Source organism: Eulemur rufifrons, chromosome 25, assembly GCF_041146395.1.
Source record: "Eulemur rufifrons isolate Redbay chromosome 25, OSU_ERuf_1, whole genome shotgun sequence".
NCBI classification, from domain to species: Eukaryota; Metazoa; Chordata; class Mammalia; order Primates; family Lemuridae; genus Eulemur; species Eulemur rufifrons.
Window position 1 is genome coordinate 21,840,606 of NC_091007.1, and position 18,788 is coordinate 21,859,393.

General features: G+C 37.4%; 1 protein-coding gene across 8 annotated transcripts in view; it reads right to left on the reverse strand.

The window, feature by feature from the left end:
• Positions 1-10,431: 10,431 nt before the first annotated feature.
• ARHGAP12 (Rho GTPase activating protein 12) overlaps positions 10,432-18,788 on the reverse strand; it is a 93,026-nt gene continuing 84,669 nt past the window's right edge. For 4 of the 8 annotated variants that reach the window (XM_069458660.1, XM_069458659.1, XM_069458657.1 and 1 more), the window contains 6 exons: positions 17,884-18,000; positions 16,110-16,208; positions 14,213-14,290; positions 13,973-14,107; positions 13,626-13,728; positions 10,432-12,830 (listed from right to left, as the gene is read on the reverse strand). In XM_069458660.1, coding sequence (XP_069314761.1) covers positions 12,656-12,830; positions 13,626-13,728; positions 13,973-14,107; positions 14,213-14,290; positions 16,110-16,208; positions 17,884-18,000 — 707 coding nt within the window. In that variant the 3' untranslated portion in view covers positions 10,432-12,655. The remainder of the gene's footprint in view (positions 12,831-13,625; positions 13,729-13,972; positions 14,108-14,212; positions 14,291-16,109; positions 16,209-17,883; positions 18,001-18,788) is intronic. The other 4 variants (XM_069458658.1, XM_069458655.1, XM_069458656.1 and 1 more) reach the window with 2 other exon arrangements.

Below are 18,788 nucleotides of genomic sequence, written 5' to 3' on the forward strand. Positions count from 1 at the left end.
ACAGGATATTTAGCTTATGACAAAACATGAAGTTTATTTGATTTTTTTGATGCTCTGTGTATCGTAAATACCTGAAAGCAAAATATTGGGCCAAACAGCCTTTATTGTAAAGATTATTTCTGTGTTTTGCTGCCACCGTGGTGCTTCTGTTACATGAATTCTTCCAACTTTCAATTCAGAGATTATAGATGGCTTTTCTTGTCATATATAATTTAATTTAAGTCATCTTGAAGTTTAAGTCATCTTTATCAGTTCAGTTTCTTGCCAAACATTCCTTCTGGTCTTTAAGAGAATCGGCCCCTCCCACGAACCATCATTGTGTTATTGCCACACTAACAATGACAACTAACACTCTTTACACACTTACCGTGGTCCCAGGGTTGTGCTGGTAAATGTTTAGTAACTGGCACAAAGTACACACACGTAAGTTTATAATAAATTTTACTAATATAAATAAAATATATAATACTCCTATTGCAAATTCTACATAACCAATTTATTCTCAAAGAATCTTTTTATTTTTTCCAAAGTTTTGTATATACAGCCTATGACTGCAATTAATGAGTGTAATCTGCCATGAATGTTGGCTGATGATTTTATTTACACTAATAAGACAAAAGAGAACAATCAACACATATGTCAGAATTTTCCTCATTTGTCAACGATGTATCTGGCTTCTCTGCTGAGTCAGATAATAGTTTCTGAATACTGGAAGCCTATTTCTCCATTTTTTGTGTGTTAGTCACAATATAATGGCTACCGACACATTTTTAATTTTCATCTGCATTAACAATTTTTCTGATCACTCTCTTAAGTCTAGACAAATCAACAAAACAATAAACCAATCCTTGATTTGGTTTAAACACTGCCACCATAAAACGGCCAGTTTCAAACTGCCATGTCGTCACTGAATGTAGAACTGAGAAAAGATGTGTAACATACACCATTGTACAGTACTTGTACCACACCAATACCAAGTAAGTTTAAGAGCACAGATAACCGTAAAAGGTAAAAAACAAAAAAAGGAAAATCTAAGTTTTGACTGTTGCCTTTGTCTTTAAACGATGCCCAAGTCTCAACTGAAACATAAAATGATAGGCAAATTTACAGGGTCCCGCTCCATCCCTTTCTTTTCCTTACAATGTTATTTGTTGAAGAAGCCAGATCCTTTGACCTATAGAGTTTCTCACAGTCTATTTTCTTGGTTTCATACTCATGATGGAGTTCTCTCTCCTTTATATTTCCTGGAAGCCAGATTCAGAGGCTGATTCAGGTTTGAGGTTCAAATCCTTTGACGAGACCACAGAGGTCTCGTTTTCCTCCACTTGGAAGCACGAAATGCCAAGTTCCCCTTTGATGATGCTAGTAGCCATTGACGCTTAACGCCTGCATTTATTAATTCAATGGGGTGGTATAAAATGGGTGATAATTATCACTTCTTTTTCAATTATTACTTGGGAACTTTTTCTTTTTTTTTTTGAGACAGAGTCTAGCTCTGTTGCCTGGGCTAGAGTGCCATGGTGCCAGCCTAGCTCACAGCAACCTCAGACTCCTGGGCTCAAGCAATCCTCCTGCCTCAGCCTCCCAAGTAGCTGGGACTACAGGCATGTGCCACTATGCCCGGCTAATTTTTTCTATATATTTTTAGTCGTACAGCTAATTTCTTTCTATTTTTAGTAGAGGCAGGGTCTCGCTCTTGCTCAGGCTGGCCTCAAACTCCTGAGCAATAACGATCCTCCTGCCTCGGCCTCCCAGAGTGCTAGGATTACAGACATGAGCCACCGCGTTGGCCGGAAACTTATCTATAGAGATACTTTCACACATCTGTCATTCCGTTACCACGTGGTCAAGTGCATACAGGAAAGGAAAGATAAAGGTTTGACTTGATTTACCAGGTTTCAAGAAGATATGAATTCCTTCCCTCTCATTCTCCTAAGGTAACCAATTCTCTTTTCAAATATCATTATGAATTCAGGGGTTTAAACATATTAATGGGTTTCAATTCATTGGAATTATTATTGAAGCTCAAACTATCCCATTTTTTGGCCAGCGGGATCCTCTACAAGTTGCCTCTAGAACCCTTTTGACAAGATTCTGGTAACGTTTGGTTGTTTCCTTGCTGTGCGAGATCTTCCAGGATTATCTTGTACATTTCCTGTCCCACACCTGGAATCAGTCGTATCTCTAAAAAGCCTTGGTTTCTTTTAATGAGAAATTGTATTTCAGGGTCAAAAAATAGGGTGCCAGGGATGGTCCCTCGGTTGGTCATTTTTTCTAGGTCTTTTTAGTGAACAAAGTTAATAAAAAAATTATATATATGAACACATAGATACATAGATAAAATGCCTCAAGTCACATTGATACTCCCAATTCAAATTAAAGACCACAAAAGTTTTACTTTCTCACAGCTCTAACTCTTGTCCCAGACTCAGATCCTGTTTGTCAAGGACTCAGGGGGTGATAATAACCCGCAAGTACTAATTTATTTGCATATTACACACACGCCAGGCAGACCACCACCAATACGATTGCTGGAAACATTAAATTTTTGCCTATGTTCTCATTTTTTCATTGTAAAAACAGTACTAAATCTTCATTTTTAAAGTATGCAGTCGTTATGGACTATGTTTTCTCCCTGGTGGGCCTCACTTCATGTTATTTCCATACGCAATTAAATAGTTAATGCTCAACCAGCAGATCCTATGTTGATCTCTAAGACATGTGGGGTCTGAAACTCTCCCTGTGATAGATTCTTAAAGAAGAGCTAACGGGAAGAGTCTTTCTTACACGCTGCTCAGGTGTTTGGGATAGACCCCAAATCCTCGGCTGATTCTTTCCTCGAGAATTTTAAATCCACTGCTCCATTTTCACTTTGTATAATGTGTTGCTGTTGAAAATTCTGGTGATAATCTAATATTTCTCCTTACAAATCACATGTCCTTTTCTAATAGATGGCCGAAAGATTCACTTCTATTTCTTTACAGTCCAGTAATTGTACTAGAATATGTCTTGGTACTGGCAAAGTCAATGTTGGTTATTTGGTGCTTTCAAAGTATAACTCTGTTAACTTCAGGAAAGTTTTCTTGAAGTATAGTTTTTAATATTTCTTTTGCTTGCTTTGTATTTTTAAAAAGCAATCCTATTTTCTTTGCTTTTCGTCAATGTCACTTTTTAATCTTTTAAATAAATATTAAATCTTTCAGTTTTGATTTTTAAACTTTTTGCACCATTTCTTTCAAAGCTTTATCTATTGTATTTATCTGCTCTTATGTTTTCTAGTCTACAATTCTGAAATATTCTTACTTCTCATAATTTCCTGAGGTCTGTCATCTTATTTCTTAGTTCTCTTAATTCTGATTTATGTTGTTCTTTCATGTCTCCTATCATTTCTTAAAGACTTTGAGGTCATTTTGTAATAGTACATTGAAATTGCAATTTTGTGTTCTTTTGTGGACATGTGTTTCTGACATTCTTCCCTTTTCCATAGGGATGCTATTCTGTTTCTTATTTTTTTAATATATGCTTTACATGGGATTTTACTTCAATATTATTTTGTTCGTTTTTATGTGCAATTAATTTTCCCACACTTTTGGAATGAGAAAGGGTTCAGGAAAGCATCATTAACTTCGCAGAACTCGTGCTTGTGCTGTGTGTTCACTGTGTTGAAAACTACGGCAGCTTGCTCTCTGGGCTTTCCTCGCTCTACTTCCCCTCCCAGTTTGATCTAGAGAGCCCCGTTCGTCTAGAGCCCGTATCCGCTTCGATTTTTATTTCACTCTCAGCAACTTTGCTTCCATGGAGGCCTCCTCCTGGGTGGGAGCTCTGGCAAGTGGGTTTGAGAATTCCCGGGCAAAGCTGTTGCAGCCACTTCAGACCTGATGGTCAGGCACTGAGGTCCCCCTGTTCTTGGGTGCGACCCCAACGCCGCCTTCTTCCTCTGCCCCAGAAACCAGTGCCGTGCAGATCTCAGAGCCGCCAGTGCTTTGCTCCCATTTGCTTGTATTGTGGGGTTTGTGAGGAGACCGTGTACCTGGCTTTGCCGTCAGGGCCATTCCGTTGCTGTTTTAACGTGGGAACTGAATAGTCACGCTGTCACCACCACCTTCCCAGACCCCTTCCCACGTACTTCGTTTGAACACAGCAAGCGTGGTGTGAATGACAGCGTGACCGCTGCTACCGTTAAAGCCCCCTTGCCTGACACCAGTGCAGAACGCACCACTTCACATCCGACTGTCCCGCCAGGTTGATGCGTCTGCTGCTTAGACCCAGGCCTCAACGACCGAACCTGCCTCACCAAAGCCTTCGACGTGTCTTGTATTTATCTGACAAACTTGTCTTCAACTCAGCAAGTACTCAAAAATTGTTACTCTCAACACGTTGCCCAACTGTGTAGCAATAAACCTTCGCTCAATCTCAGCACACTTGGCAAGACCACAACACTCGTATCTGATTTGGAAGGCAGCTAAACAACTGCGGAGACTGACCATTTTCAGTTCACCTACTTGTGTGTCCGAATTAAAGATACACCTTCCCAGTCTCTTACTCAGTGTGAGATGTTTCAATACTACCCGTTATTTAAAATCGCAATCTCATATTGTGTGATGCTCAGTACGAGCGGATAAGGAGGTCCACTCACAATCGATCTGGCCAGTAGCCACAGGTCAAGAGACAGGGACATGACCAGAAAGAGCTGTCACAGATGTTGCCATGTGTCAGAAATGTTACATCAGATCTGGCTCCCTAACATGAGGGCTGAATCCGGGAAATGTCATAGAACCACGTCATCCAAGGCTATCAGGATCCCCCTTACGACGGAAAAGGGTAGTTTCCTTCTCAGCATAGTGTTGGCTTCCCTGGAGGACTCTGATTCCTCTCAAGTCAATCCTCTCCAAGAAAACTGGACACTGTGGACACAGGGCCTCACTAGGTCCTGCCACAGATGCTGTGAGTAGCCACCCAACAGCTGTCTAAGGCCAACAGCAACTGCTGAAATGGGGGCAGAGGGAAAGGGACGGAGGAAGACAAGACAGAACGTGTTATGTTTCAATGAACTTACTGAGACCACGGGAGGAAGTTTGGTGAGTCGGTTTTACTAGAAGGTGAAGCTTCTACTCGCTATGATTTGCGTAAGTCTGAGCCCAAGCATTTTGTCAATGAGTTGGATGAGTCAGGGTAACTAACAAACTATTATGCTCCCTCCCTAGAAAGTTTAAGATGCTTATAATAGCAGCCCTTTACAAAAGGCTTGAAAATGTATCAGTAGCAGCTTTAAAGACAGCATTGTAAGTGTCTCCTATGTGTGAGTACCACCTCTGAAAGAGTTTGGCCTGGGACCCTTAAATCAAATAATCACTTCGATAAAAGCAAAAACAAAAAAATGCCAATTCACGTCTGTTCTATGGGATCTACATACCAAGTCATCTTCCACACTTTAGCAAGCATCTGGTGAAATCAAGTGTAGACTTCCTGAGCTACTTCCAAACTACCAACAGTTTCCTTGTATCCATGGCTAGATTTCAGCTCCAATTTAAAGAGAAGTTTTGTTATGTAGGTTCTTCAAGATCTTCATTACTTCATAAAGGGATTATTAAAAATCACAAGTAAATACAAGGGGAAGTAGCTTGAATCCCAAGGGAAAGCCCCAATTAGAACCATTTCTTTCATTCATTTAGAGATAATTTCTAAAATAAAGTTTTAGAAAATCTTTCACATAAATGTAAAAATTTCTAAAATTTAAATGTAAAACTACTGTGGCACAAACTCCTGAAATGTTAATTATCTCATAGCATTCCTAAATTTCCCAAAGAGAACAATGTCAATTGAGACTTCTAATTCATGGCTTCACACTGGTCTTCCCCAAACTGCAAGCATTTTGATGGCATTGTATTCAAAGTTAAATCACATTCACCTCCCTTTCAGCCCCAATATGAGAGAGAGCATATAATGGGACAAATATTCAAGTTTGGCAGACCTATGACAAAAATGCATTTCTCTCCTTAAACTTTTCTAGTGTCATGTACTTAAGAAACAAGCATGAGAACTATGAAATATTATATGCTTTAGATCATGTACTTTTGAAGGAATTTTGCAGAATGGGCACTTTGCAATTGCTTATCCGGCAACAACCAACCTTCCGGAACAGCACTGCCCAGCAGACTTTTCTGTGGGGGTGGGCATGTTCTCCATCTGCACCGTCCAATGCGGCGGCCACTTAACTCCACGTCATTACTGACCATTTGAAGTGTAGACATTGTGACTAAGTAACTAAATTTTTAAGTTCTACTTAATTTTAATTAAATTCTTTTGGGTATTTACCAAGAAGTGGAATTACTGCATCATATGGTAACTCTGATTTTAATTTTTTCTGTTTCTAATTTTTTTTTAATTTGTGGTAATTGTGTTAATTTTTTCTGTTTTTGTTTTTAATTTTTTGAGAAACTGTTTTCCACAGTGGTTGACCATTTTTACATTCCCACCAACAGTGGACAAGGTCTCCAATTTCTCCACATCCTCGCCAACATTTGTTATTTTCTGTTTTTTTGAACGTAGCCATCCTAACGGGTATGAGGTGATCCCTTAGCTTTGATATGAATTTCTGTAATAATCAGTGATGTTCGCACATTTTCACATGCTGGCAATTTGTCCAACTTCATTGGAGAAACATGTATCCAAGTCTTTCATCCACTTTTGAATCAGGCTTTTGCTGCTGAGTTGTAGTAGTTCCCTCTATATTCTGGACGTCATTCCCATACCACGTATGCGATTTGCAATATTTTCTCCCATTCTGTGGTTTGCCTTTTTATACTGTTGAGAATGTCTTTTGATATACAAATTTTTAAAATTTTCATGAAGTCCAATTTGTCTTTTGTTGTTGCCTTGCATTCAGTGTCATGCCCAATCCAACAGATCTCCGAGACGTGCGCGCACGCTCACAGCAGAATCATCACAGCAGCTGCAACATGGAGGCAACTCACCGTGCAGCAGCTGAGGAGCTGACGAGCAAAATGTGGGATGTTCATATCATATAATGGAGTGTCATTCAGCCTTAAAAAGGAAGGAAATTCTGCAATGTTTTCAACATAAGTGAACCACAGGACATTATGTTAAGTGAAATAAGCCAGTCACAAAGAGACAAATGCTGTCTGACTCCATTTGTATGAGGCAGTCAGAGCAGTCGACATCATAGAGACAGGAAGTAGAGCCGTGGTGTGTGGCTGTCAGGGGCTGGGAGGAATGGAGATTTAGTGTTTAATGGGCAGAGAGTTTGAGTTTTGCGAGATGAAAAGCGTCCTGAGGACGGATGGTGGTGGTGATTGCACAACAATATGAACGTACCTGATGCCACTGTTCACCTAAAAATGGTTAAGATGGCAAATTTTATGTATGCGGATTTCACCACAATAAAAAAAAATGTAATCGCCGTGCGTGGCTGGTGGCCGCGGTAATCACGCTGCTCTAGAACGTCCGCGGAAGCAGACATTCCTATCAAAAGAGATTAAGGGACACAACGGCCTGCCTGTCCGCGAGTGCCAGTGGGTAGGAGCAGACCCACTGCGTCCGCTCACTCGCCGGGGAGGGAGCGGGGTGCTGGTTTACTTTCTACACAACCAGGAGTAGGAGAGACCAGCAGAGAACAGAAGCCACTCTCTGCCACCTCTATACTCATAAGAGATGTCCATAATATATAAAAGGAGGAAAACAGGAGTTTTAATATGTCACATAAACAAAACTTAGCTTGAAAATAGATTACCCCAACAGCAAAGTTACTTGTTTCTTCCTCAAATGGTATCACTGGACATGCCAGAATGTGCTTCACATAAATGGATCACAAAGTTTAAATGGAAACAACATAACTAATCGAAACGTTACTTCCCTTCAGGCCTAGGCTTGTCATTCTGTGCCACTGGCTGAGCAGGACTTTAGACACGCACAATCTGGGCCTCGGCTCTTTAATCCATAAAATAATAAACTATGAATGAAAGGTCCCCACTGGTACTTTCCTGCTTTAGCAATTGATGAGACTGAGTTTTACCTGAGCATCTAAGAGTCCCGTTTTTCTTCTCTAAATACAGTCACGCACTGCATAGCGATGTTTCGGTTAAGGACAGACCGAATATACAATGGTGGTCCCGTAAGATTGTAACACCGTATTTTTCCTGTGCGTTTTCTATGCTTAGATACACAAATACTGATACTTCCCACCGTGTTACAAAGCTGCACCGCGCAGCCGAGGTGTGATGCCGGCTCCACCATCTGGGTTTGTGTGAGTGCACACTCCACGGTGCTCACGCAGCAATGAAACCACCTAAGGACTGTTTCTCAGAATGCACCCGTCATTAGTGACACAGGACTACATAAACAATCTCTCGGAATGCCCAGGAGGAAAGGGAGGCCTTGACCACTATGCTGAGTCTTCACGGGTCACCCTACCATGGCTTTATAGTGGCTTTTGTTTTTGTTGTTTGAGGCAGGGCCTTGCTCTGTCGCCCAGGCAGGAGCGCAGGGGCAAGATCACAGCTCACAGCAAATTCAAACTCCTGGGCTCAAGCAATTTTCCTGCCTCAGCCCCCCAAGTAGCTACGACTACTGGTGCGCACCGCCACGCCTGGCTAACTTTTTAAGAATTTATTTTGTAGAGATGAGGTCTCACTATGTTGACCGGGTTGGTCTCAAACTCCTGGACTCAAGTGATCCTCCCACCTCAGCCTCCCAAAGTGCTTAGGATTATAGGCGTGAGCCACCACATCCAGCCTGCAGTGGTTTTGATTTCAACCTCTGCAAAGACCCTGTTTATAATGGCCTCAACGGCATCATTTATCATTCGGATTTCACTATGGACTTCATCAACATTATAAGGTTTATGACAACATTGTAAGTTTCAAAGCTACTAGGCGCATAAGCCACAACTATCAGAACTACCTGAAAGATTTGGCTACTAGCATCAATAATTGAAATCTTTACCAAGGACTGTTTTTCTGAAAACGTTAAAAGAGAGGAAGTAAAATAAAGGGAGGGGAGGGTTGATGAGAAAAAGTAAGAAGCCAGACTTTTGCAAATACGTATTGTAGTGGTTTGTTAAACAGTTACCTTGTTCTACAAGTGCTCTGTTGATGAGAGCACTATGAAAGTGCTTTTTTCTTTCCTTTTTTTTCCTGTGGGAGAAGGGAAGCAATGAAGGAAATGAAAGAGTTCATTTAGGAGCCACAGTCACATAAGGCTAATTTGCAAAAGCTCAATCCAGCTGAATATACTTACAGCCACCACTGGTCCACAAGACTTCAGTTGAGCAGACTAATTGAGATTCTCCAGGAGAACGCCCTTGTCTTTAGCAGCTACAGAATGACTAATTAGGCATTCCGTACCTCCCCTTCTCCAGAATACGAGGTCTGACTCTGCTTGGCCTGCGTATGCAGCTTGTAAATTTCCAACAGATTCCAACGCACCATTATTGTAAGACTGTTGATTTTGTTTTGCACTCGTTTCTGCTTTTTTTTTTTTTGGTCTCAAACTGAAGTTGCAATTAATAGGACTATATGAGCTGTATTATAATACTGTTTAAAAAAATAAAAACAAAAAACTATGCCCCACCTCCAAGACTGTAACATACATGCTAAAGTCCCTATTAAACACCACCTCTAGTCTCACACTAGAGAAGTGCTTTCTATAAAAGAGGATCATTAGAGCTGATGGCTGGAGTTCAGAGAGAACAGGAAACTCCATAAAATCTTATTTTCTACCCATTTTCAATTCTCTATAGTGATGCAGGATTTGAACATTTGACTTTTACTAGACCAATGAGAGCCTGGCGCTTGTTTGACTATTTTTATTTTCATCTTTACTAAAATGACATGTTGTAGACTCCTCTGTGTATTTTTTTAATGCCTAAAGATTTTGAGGAATTAGCATCATGGGAAACTACATGTTTATTTAAGTATTTAATTAGAAGCCTCTCCCATGAGCTGGAAAGAATCTCTTGGCACGATTATGGAATAACTATTTTCTCCTCACTGCTATCCTAATATCCAATATTGTGAGCTTGCAAAGAAGCATGGGGTGAAACTAAAATAGTATAAAGGTCTCCATGTATCCACTATTATTATTGATAAGTTCTCACGTTATGTAACAATGGTATACACATTTACATACACACGTGCATGTGTGTATATATGTTATAAACACATATACAGCCCATCTACCCCTAAGCCCAAAATTTGGCTGAATTATTACATTTGTACTTTTCACATATGAAAAAAAAAATTTATAGATTTGTCTCTAAAATGTAACATCATTTTTTCAGAGATATTTCATTCTTTCTCCAGAGTAAAAGGTAAATTTCTCTGCCATAAAACTTAAGTAAGAGGTTTTCTTCTAATTGGAATGTGACAAGGTATTTGAATATACTTTTTCTTTCAATTTCCAAGTACCTTTTTAAATGATGCTATGCAGGAAGGCCTATAATGTAAATGAAATTCCACTGACAATTTATTTCAGCTTTTAATATATTTTCTACTACAAAATCAAGCTGTCAAGACAGGAAAATATTACTGGTTTTGTTATTACAAAAACAAGTGAGAATTTTTAATTCACAAAGGATGAAAACACAAGACATTGATCTCACTGTACATACAATATTACAATAAGCTAATTAGCTGTAGACTAGGAACACATTTAAGACTTCACATACACACACACGTACTTTGAAACAAGAAACACAGGACAATTTTAATCTTTGATATGTTCATGACCACCAAGAGAAAGAACATCACTGATTTGAGTCTAATTGTTTTGCTGGTATACAATCACAACATAAGCCAGCCTGAAAGCATTACTCTATTATTAAGGACATCTTTAGGCAAATAGAAGCATTCTGATTCGGGGCTTTGTCTCCCCACCCAAAACAACCTGCTTTAGCTATCAAGTAGTTTGGCTGTTATCAAGTTAACAAGATCGTAACAACAAACACAATATTTTTACCACAAAATTCAGGAGAGAGGATTTTAAGATAGATCATACAAAAAAATATTTGTTCCTAAGGAAGGCCACCTGTAAATTATAAACGCAATCCTAAGAAAAAGAATCTTGATCACAAACCATTCACTTTCAAATACTGATGAAGAAATAAAAGTGTGAACTGTGGGTGGAGAGGTGTTGGCATGGAAGGGAGGAGAAAGAGTGTGAAATGAGAAATTATATTTGCCACAGGAAATAGAGGATTCAGTTGATTTTTTTAAATGAGGTATAAGAGTATGCCAGTAAATGCAAAAACAAAAACATTAAAAACCAAAATGCACATTTCCAATGGAAAAATCTCTAAACCTCTTATAGTTTTCTTTATTAGACATTTCGTATACAGCAGTTAATCTAGAAAAATACATTTAAAAAAATCTTCAACAGACCATGCTCCCTGTAACAAAACCTTCCAAATCCTGTTTTATTATACAGATCAATCTACATTAGTATGTAAAAAGAAATCCTTAAATTTAGCAATGTCATTTTCCACCCGACATCCATCTAATTTACATATGGGTTTCCACTATTCATACTGGAGAGTTAGAATTCTATGATAAATTTTTTCTAACATTTTCTGTACATATTAAATAATCTAAAAAAGTTCCCCTTGTAGTGCATTTACCATTTAGTAAGTCTATTCGTATTTTTCCAGTACCATTTGCATTACAGTGATTTACCTGTAAATGTAATTAATATCTAAAAGTGCACACAGTTAACTTTCCCAAATAACGGCCTATTTCTGGAGGAAACCTAATATTCACAGGAAAGATTACCAATATCGTGATTAGAAATGCAGGGTTAGAATGTACTGTGAGACTATACAACACGATTATATACATAAGCTAAAGGACATTAAGTCTTTAGCCTATATTTACATCAAATAACGTCTGTTTCCACAGGGTCATACCAAAACTCAGTCTGGCACTAGATATAATTAGGATTGTTAGCTACAATTCAGTATAGCAAGACAGCCCAAAGTGCCCTGAGCTGACGTATGCTAACTGAACTCCAGTACCTCACAGTGTTTTAAGTCATGTTAGTGTGCTGCTCAAACAAGCAACTAGGGTGCCCAGGAAGGATGCTGTGCAAACGCAGGAAAGACAGCAAGCCTTCATCAGGGGGTCATTTGGGGTTACAGTGAACTTTAGCACTTAGACTGCCACTGCATGCAGACACCCTGAAAAACAAATACATAGGTTTCAAAACAAATATACTTCATTTTGTTTAAAACGCCCAGGAGCATTTTCAAAATAACTGATAGTAAGTGTTCTATCAAGTGATAAACCTATAGATGTTGAGAAGAAATTCTACGTTATCCAGTTTGAGGGAAAAAAAAAAAAAATGTAGTTTTCTTACCAAATCATCCAGTGTATATGACCGGTTAGAATCGTAAGTTTTGATTTTTACTGAAATTCAGAGTGTGAAATGCAAACATTCAGGATAGAATGAATTCAAAATTACGCACAGTTCTATCAACTCGCAACAAAGCAGCAAATATGAGGGCCTCTCCCCTTCCCTTCTGATCCCTCAAAAAAGTGCAAAATCAAAAGTCACTGCTTGGTCCAAAAAATAAAATACATTGTGTATAAAGATTTGAAATCTGATGGAATCCAGCTTCTATTCCGCAGATTTTCTTCAGTAAGAATCAACGTCCGAAGATGGAACTTAATTCCAGAAGAATTAATTCTACAATCTGATTTTGGTACACAGTATGAACTGCTATATTACCAGTCTCTTTCTCTGGCTTTAATAGAGTAGGACCAAAAACAATTGCTATACTCTGATAGGTCATTCGGTTTTTTTCTCCATTTTCTATAACTCTAAAGGGGGGAAAAAAAGTTGTTAAAAGAGAAAATAAAAAGTAGAGAAAATTCTTCAAATTGTATTATAAACCTGACAGTTTGCATTTGGAAAAAAGAAATCATGCTCATTTTCCCAAGGTGGCACATAAACTATTTAACCAAGTAGAATTCAGTCCAAATGCCATGTGCAGCTTTATTTTGGACAAACATAGCTGAAAGATATAATCATACATACTCTAACAAACTTTAAAAGTATAATATTTTAGCTCAGTTTTTAAAATACAACATAGATTTAAATGAATTATAATTCAGGTAACAATGATTACTAGGTTGATGGAAAAATTTCATTAGGGCACAGAGATTAAACTTTGAATTTTACTCATTTTATTTTTTTTAAACCTAACAGCAATCATTTATTTTCATATTCTAATGTTCTTTTTTATCAGATGAATAAAATCAGTTATTAAAGTGACTAAATACGATAGCACCCTAGAGCCATGATGACTTTATTTTAGGGTAATTTAATATACCTCAATAACCAATCTCATCTTCATATTAGCTTTAGCAACAACTTCTGAACACCTACTAGTGCGAAGCATTATATAAATGCTTCACATATAATATCTACTTTAATATATTCTTCATACCAAACCATTTTACCTATGAGGAACCGACACTGAAAGGAGCTGGGCACCTCTTTCGAGTCAGAGGGACAGCAGGTAGCACAGCTGGAACCCCAGTCTCAGTCTGAGTGGCCCTGATGCCGTGGCTGCCACCTCTATGCCCCGTCTCATCGCTGTGCGGTTCTCTTACCTTTTGAGATGTCTAAAAAGAATCTGCATCGTATCTTGGTTTGGCTTTGGCAACTGTCTGATCAGATCCTTAACAGCAGCAACTCGCTGTCTTGGTTCTTGTTCTGAAAAAAGATAATAACCAGATATTTTGCAGCAAATTCTTGTGAAACTGAAAGCAATGACCTATTTTAGAAGCTGATATTTGGTAATACACAGTGACACCTGGTGGTCACGTTTAAAATTTCTGGAGTAAAACAATCCACTGAAAAATCTTGTTTGAAGATAAAATCAAACAGAATGTGGTGCCTTAATCTGTGCAAAGGATTTTCAATAGCTAGAAAAAACTGAGTGGAATTACATACTTACTAATTGCATTCACAAAATCATTAAAATGATTAAATGTAAAAAGAGGTTCTGGTAATTCTCGAAAAAACATTTTGAGTGCTCCAGTGATAACATGAATATCTTCCCATTTACTATCATTCAAGTCCAATTTCTCATCTGAAAAACAGTAGGAATAGGGCATTTTAAAAGATTACTTTAAAAGCCAAATCTAACAGTTATGAGTGACGACTCTGGATACAGTAACAGGGAACAGCATCTCACCATGATTGACTGCAAATCGCAGCTTCTGGATCACTGCGAGGTTTCCACTCACTCTGTATATCCCATCCACGTCCAGACCTAGGAGACGGTGATAATGTTTTCATGTATAAAGTTCGTTCCTTTGAAGATGTTTGCATGCTTCAGAATTCTTATTCATTAGCATTAGATGAAAATCAAATGGGCAAATATTCTTTTTCTTTAAATGGCTTTTTATAGATGCTTGGCAGGGGACAGGGACAGAAATTTACTCTGAATTCTGTTTAATAAACAGCAGTAATTCTACTCTGTTTATCATGTAGACTGTGGATTTGCTCAAGGAAATCATCTCATTAAACTTGAATTACTAACAATTTAAGATAAACTTCTGCAAACACCTGGGAATAGTTCAAAAAAGCAAAGGAAGCCCGTAGGTAAAAATCAGCCCACCCATGTTCTTGCACACCATTTTATAATGTAAATGCATTAAAAAACTTTCTTAAAAGTGTTTTTCAAGACCAGCCTGAGCAAGAGCGAGACCTCGTCTCTCTCTAAAAGGAAAAAAAAGTGTTTGGCATATTAAGTGCTTATAATAAATAAACTTAACATAAGCTAACAACTAAACTAATGGTTCTACAGAAACAATAGATAATATGATGTCATTTATTATTTTCTCTGATACGTGGCACAGAATCATTTTAAATTCATACAGTTTAGCCTAAAAATTTCAGGTATTCATTAAGTGATAATGATATTCATATTTAACAAAGCACATTATGAAAACTTCAAATAAAGGCAAGTAGCGTGGTGTCTCTATTGTCATGTCAACAAAAAGAGCCAACGAAACAAGAGATCTGTAACTAGAAGAAATTACAAATTAAATTATCTTTTTTTTTTTTTTTTATGAGACAGTCTCGCTCTGTCGCCCTGGGTAGAGTGCAGTGGCGTCATCATAGCTCACTGCAACCTCAAACTCCTGGGCTCAAAGGATCTTCCTGCCTCAGCCTCCTGAGTAGCTGGGACTACAGGCGTGCACCACCATGCCCGGCTAAGTTTTCCTTTTTTTTTTTTTTGAGACATCATAGCTCACTGCAACCTCAAACTCCTGGGCTCAAGTGATCCTCTTGCCTAAGCCTCCCAAGTAGCTGGGACTAGAGGCATGTGCCACTACACCTGGCTAATTTTTTCTCTTTTTAGTAGAAACAGGGTCTCACTCTTGCTCAGGCTGGTCACGAACTCCTGAGCTCAAATGATCCTCCTGCCTCAGCCTCCCAGAGTGCTAGGATTACAGGTGTGAGCCACCGCACCTGGCCTACGTGTTTTAATTGTACAAAAATTTTTGATGATATACAGATACAAGTTAATGTGATTACAGTCAATGTACTGTTAGCTTATATAAAACTAGTATAAACATGATAGATGTTAAAATTAACCAAAAAAGAAATCAGTTTGTCTTACTTTACAGAAAACGACATATTAGTAAAAGGATGTCTATTTAGACATTTATAGTTGATTTAACAGTTTTAAAATGTCATCTCACTTTTACTATAACAAGGAACTTTCTCCTAGTAAGTAGACACAATATTCTCATACAATTTCAAATCATTTCTTAATAAACTCAGTTTCACAATTACTACCATCTTCATTTTACGCAAATGTCAACTCCAAATGGCTTCAAAGAATACCATACACTTAATTAACCTTGAGTACTAAACATTCAATAGCTCTCTGCAGAGGTCTTAATTTAAAACAGGTGCAAACATATAAGATCTTTGCAAACAAAATACTTTTCTTAACATCTTAAGGCTGTAAGGAACTTCTGGTTGCATCACTCAAAATCACAAAAATTCTAGGGATTTTGATGGCAAAACAATGGGCTGGTTTGCTTCATGTAAAAGAAAAATTAAAATCATTCTCTTACCATGTTCTTCAACATGTTCGATACATAACTTCACAAACTTTGGCACTGTGCTATTCTCTCTCTGACATAGACTAGCAAGATTGGATCCAAATACCTGATCTGAAAAAGATTTATTTTAAAAAATGAACCACTTTGCTAAAATTTAATTCATGAAAAGGCTAAATAAACCATTCAGAATGCAACAGAAAACACCCAGTGCATCCAGGCCCGTTTACCAGGACCTGTGCCCTGTATGGCCGGCACCCTGCCTGCTCTTCAGTTCCTCTGAACAGTTCTCCTTCTTCACTGAACTCCATCAGCACCCCAACTCGTTCTTGTCTAAGCAGCTTTGTGCTTTCTCTCCTTTTTACAGACAGCAATTGCCCCCCAAAGTTGGCTCCTTCTCATCACTCCTGGTCTCAACTAAAATGTCACCCACTTATATAACTCCTGTGATTCAGATAACCCAATTCCCGTCACTCTCTATTTTACTACCACGTTAGATTCTCAGTATTTGCCACTATTTGAAGTTACCTTGCTTGCCTCTCCCTGGAGTGTAAGTTTCACAGGGGCAGGGACTGTGTAGTTCCCGAACACCAATCGGTGTTTGCACCACCTCTAGTCTCATGCCCAGCACTTAGATATTTTTATAATTATTTAAACAAGCATATGCATGCCCATCATGTGCCAACATTTGATTTCACAAAATATATTTCAAAGGCTCTTCTATTAATCTTTCAACCCAACAGTTTTGAAATTCCACATTAGGGCTAAACATTCAGGAAAACAAACAAAATATTTGGAATGATGAATGAGGCTGTAAAGTGACAACAGTTTCTATTTCTCAATGAAAAGCTTGGTGAACAAATTAACAGTAGTTTAATTCATTTATTTTTCAGGCTTTTTTTTTTTTTTTTAATCAAAAAAAGGCTCTAAACGCGTGCAAACTTGTATGCTTTATTCAGGAGTACCTGCTTATCCATAACTCTTAAGGTTGCTAATTTGAATCACTTAATTAGCTAAACTCGTCCCAGAAGTCTTAAGTATCTTTTTAATGAAACTTAGCTATGGATTTTAACTTAGATCCTTTGCAAACAGATGTTCTGGTGATGGTCCCATAATCAGAGACATAATATATACATATTATATTACCTTTACCTTTATTTTTGAATAAATATCATCGTTTTGAGTCAGGTATTGGAAGATTTTACCTTTGAAATTAAATATGCTTTTAAGAGCATATACAAGTATACATGATTTTAAAGAATATTTTCCCATTAAGAAAAAATCTTGATAGTATATTATGGTGCTTATAAATGAAATAACAAATGTATAAATTAATTAGGAAAAAACACCCTATACTAATATAATAATTACCTTAAATGAGAGCCAAAGGCAAACAATCAAGAATTATTCATTTTTTTCTTTCTACTACTTTGTTAGTGATAGTTCATTCAAAATTTCTAATTTCTTCTGATCTTTGCATCTCAAAACTAAAACTCTTGTCACAAATTCTAAAACTCTGCCCCCCATGATATCCATGCAGCTCCTCTGATATAGGGAAAATTTAGTTTGTTATGTCTGTTCAATGCTTTAGTTAAAATAAACTTTACATGTGCATTAAAAAATCAATTTTAATTACTTACATGTCTTTTAATCACTGTACTTGAAAATTTTATGAATAAAGAATGAGAACATTTTTACTGTCTGAAAATTTTCTGATACTTAATTTGAAACGTCTTATTTCTGATTTTGGCCAACATTCATTATTATAAACATTACTTCTCCTACCAACCTTTAATATAACCTTTTTCACGAACAGCTTGCAAGGTAGGGCGTCGTGTAAGAAACTTCTTTAAGTTTTTCTTGGTTTTTTTCTGTTCCGAAGAATCTATGCTAGATACTTTCATTGCTTAAGACAAACAGACAGATATTAAGCATTTCATAAAATAAAAATTTCTTGATAAATGGTTCTCCACCTAGCATGCAAAACATATTAACCTCATGTCAAAATTACAGTACAAATTCAGTTATTTTTAACTGAAATGTGGTTTAACATGAAAAATCACACTAAAACAGACCCAATTTAAAAGTTATTATATAAACCAAACAAAACATTTCATTTTTATCACTAAAAATAGACTGCAACTGTATCTTCTTTGGTGTATGAGCCAAGATATCTCCAAGTTATATAAACACATTCATTATTTCATAAATAGTACTTACCTTTATTGACTCTCTATTAGTTTTAGAAGGCAAAAAATAAAAATCCATCAAACACAAACCAAATTAAAAAATCTCTACCCTTAATGAACTAGGAGTCTGGAGGTACATACGTATAGAGAGATATATAGCCACCAGAACTATTGGTGCTTTAAGCTAACTCAGTCTCATCATAATTATTTGTAGTCTGAGCTAAGACTGGGATCACCTGGAAAATGTTCTACATTGCCTTTAGTCCTTTCTTTTTTGGCTACAATATCAAAAATTCAAAAGGTATGTTGAAAATAACTATATTTGAGGAAAGTTGACAACACAAAGAATATATTAATAAAGAATAATCAAATTTTTATGTGTTGACATTGCTACAAGGTGACAGTGTCAGTAATAGGCCTAAACTTCATTGGAATGTAGGAGAACAAAACCAGAACTGATCAGCTAATCTGAGGGCCAAAAAGTTCTCAGTTAAACATGCGGGTT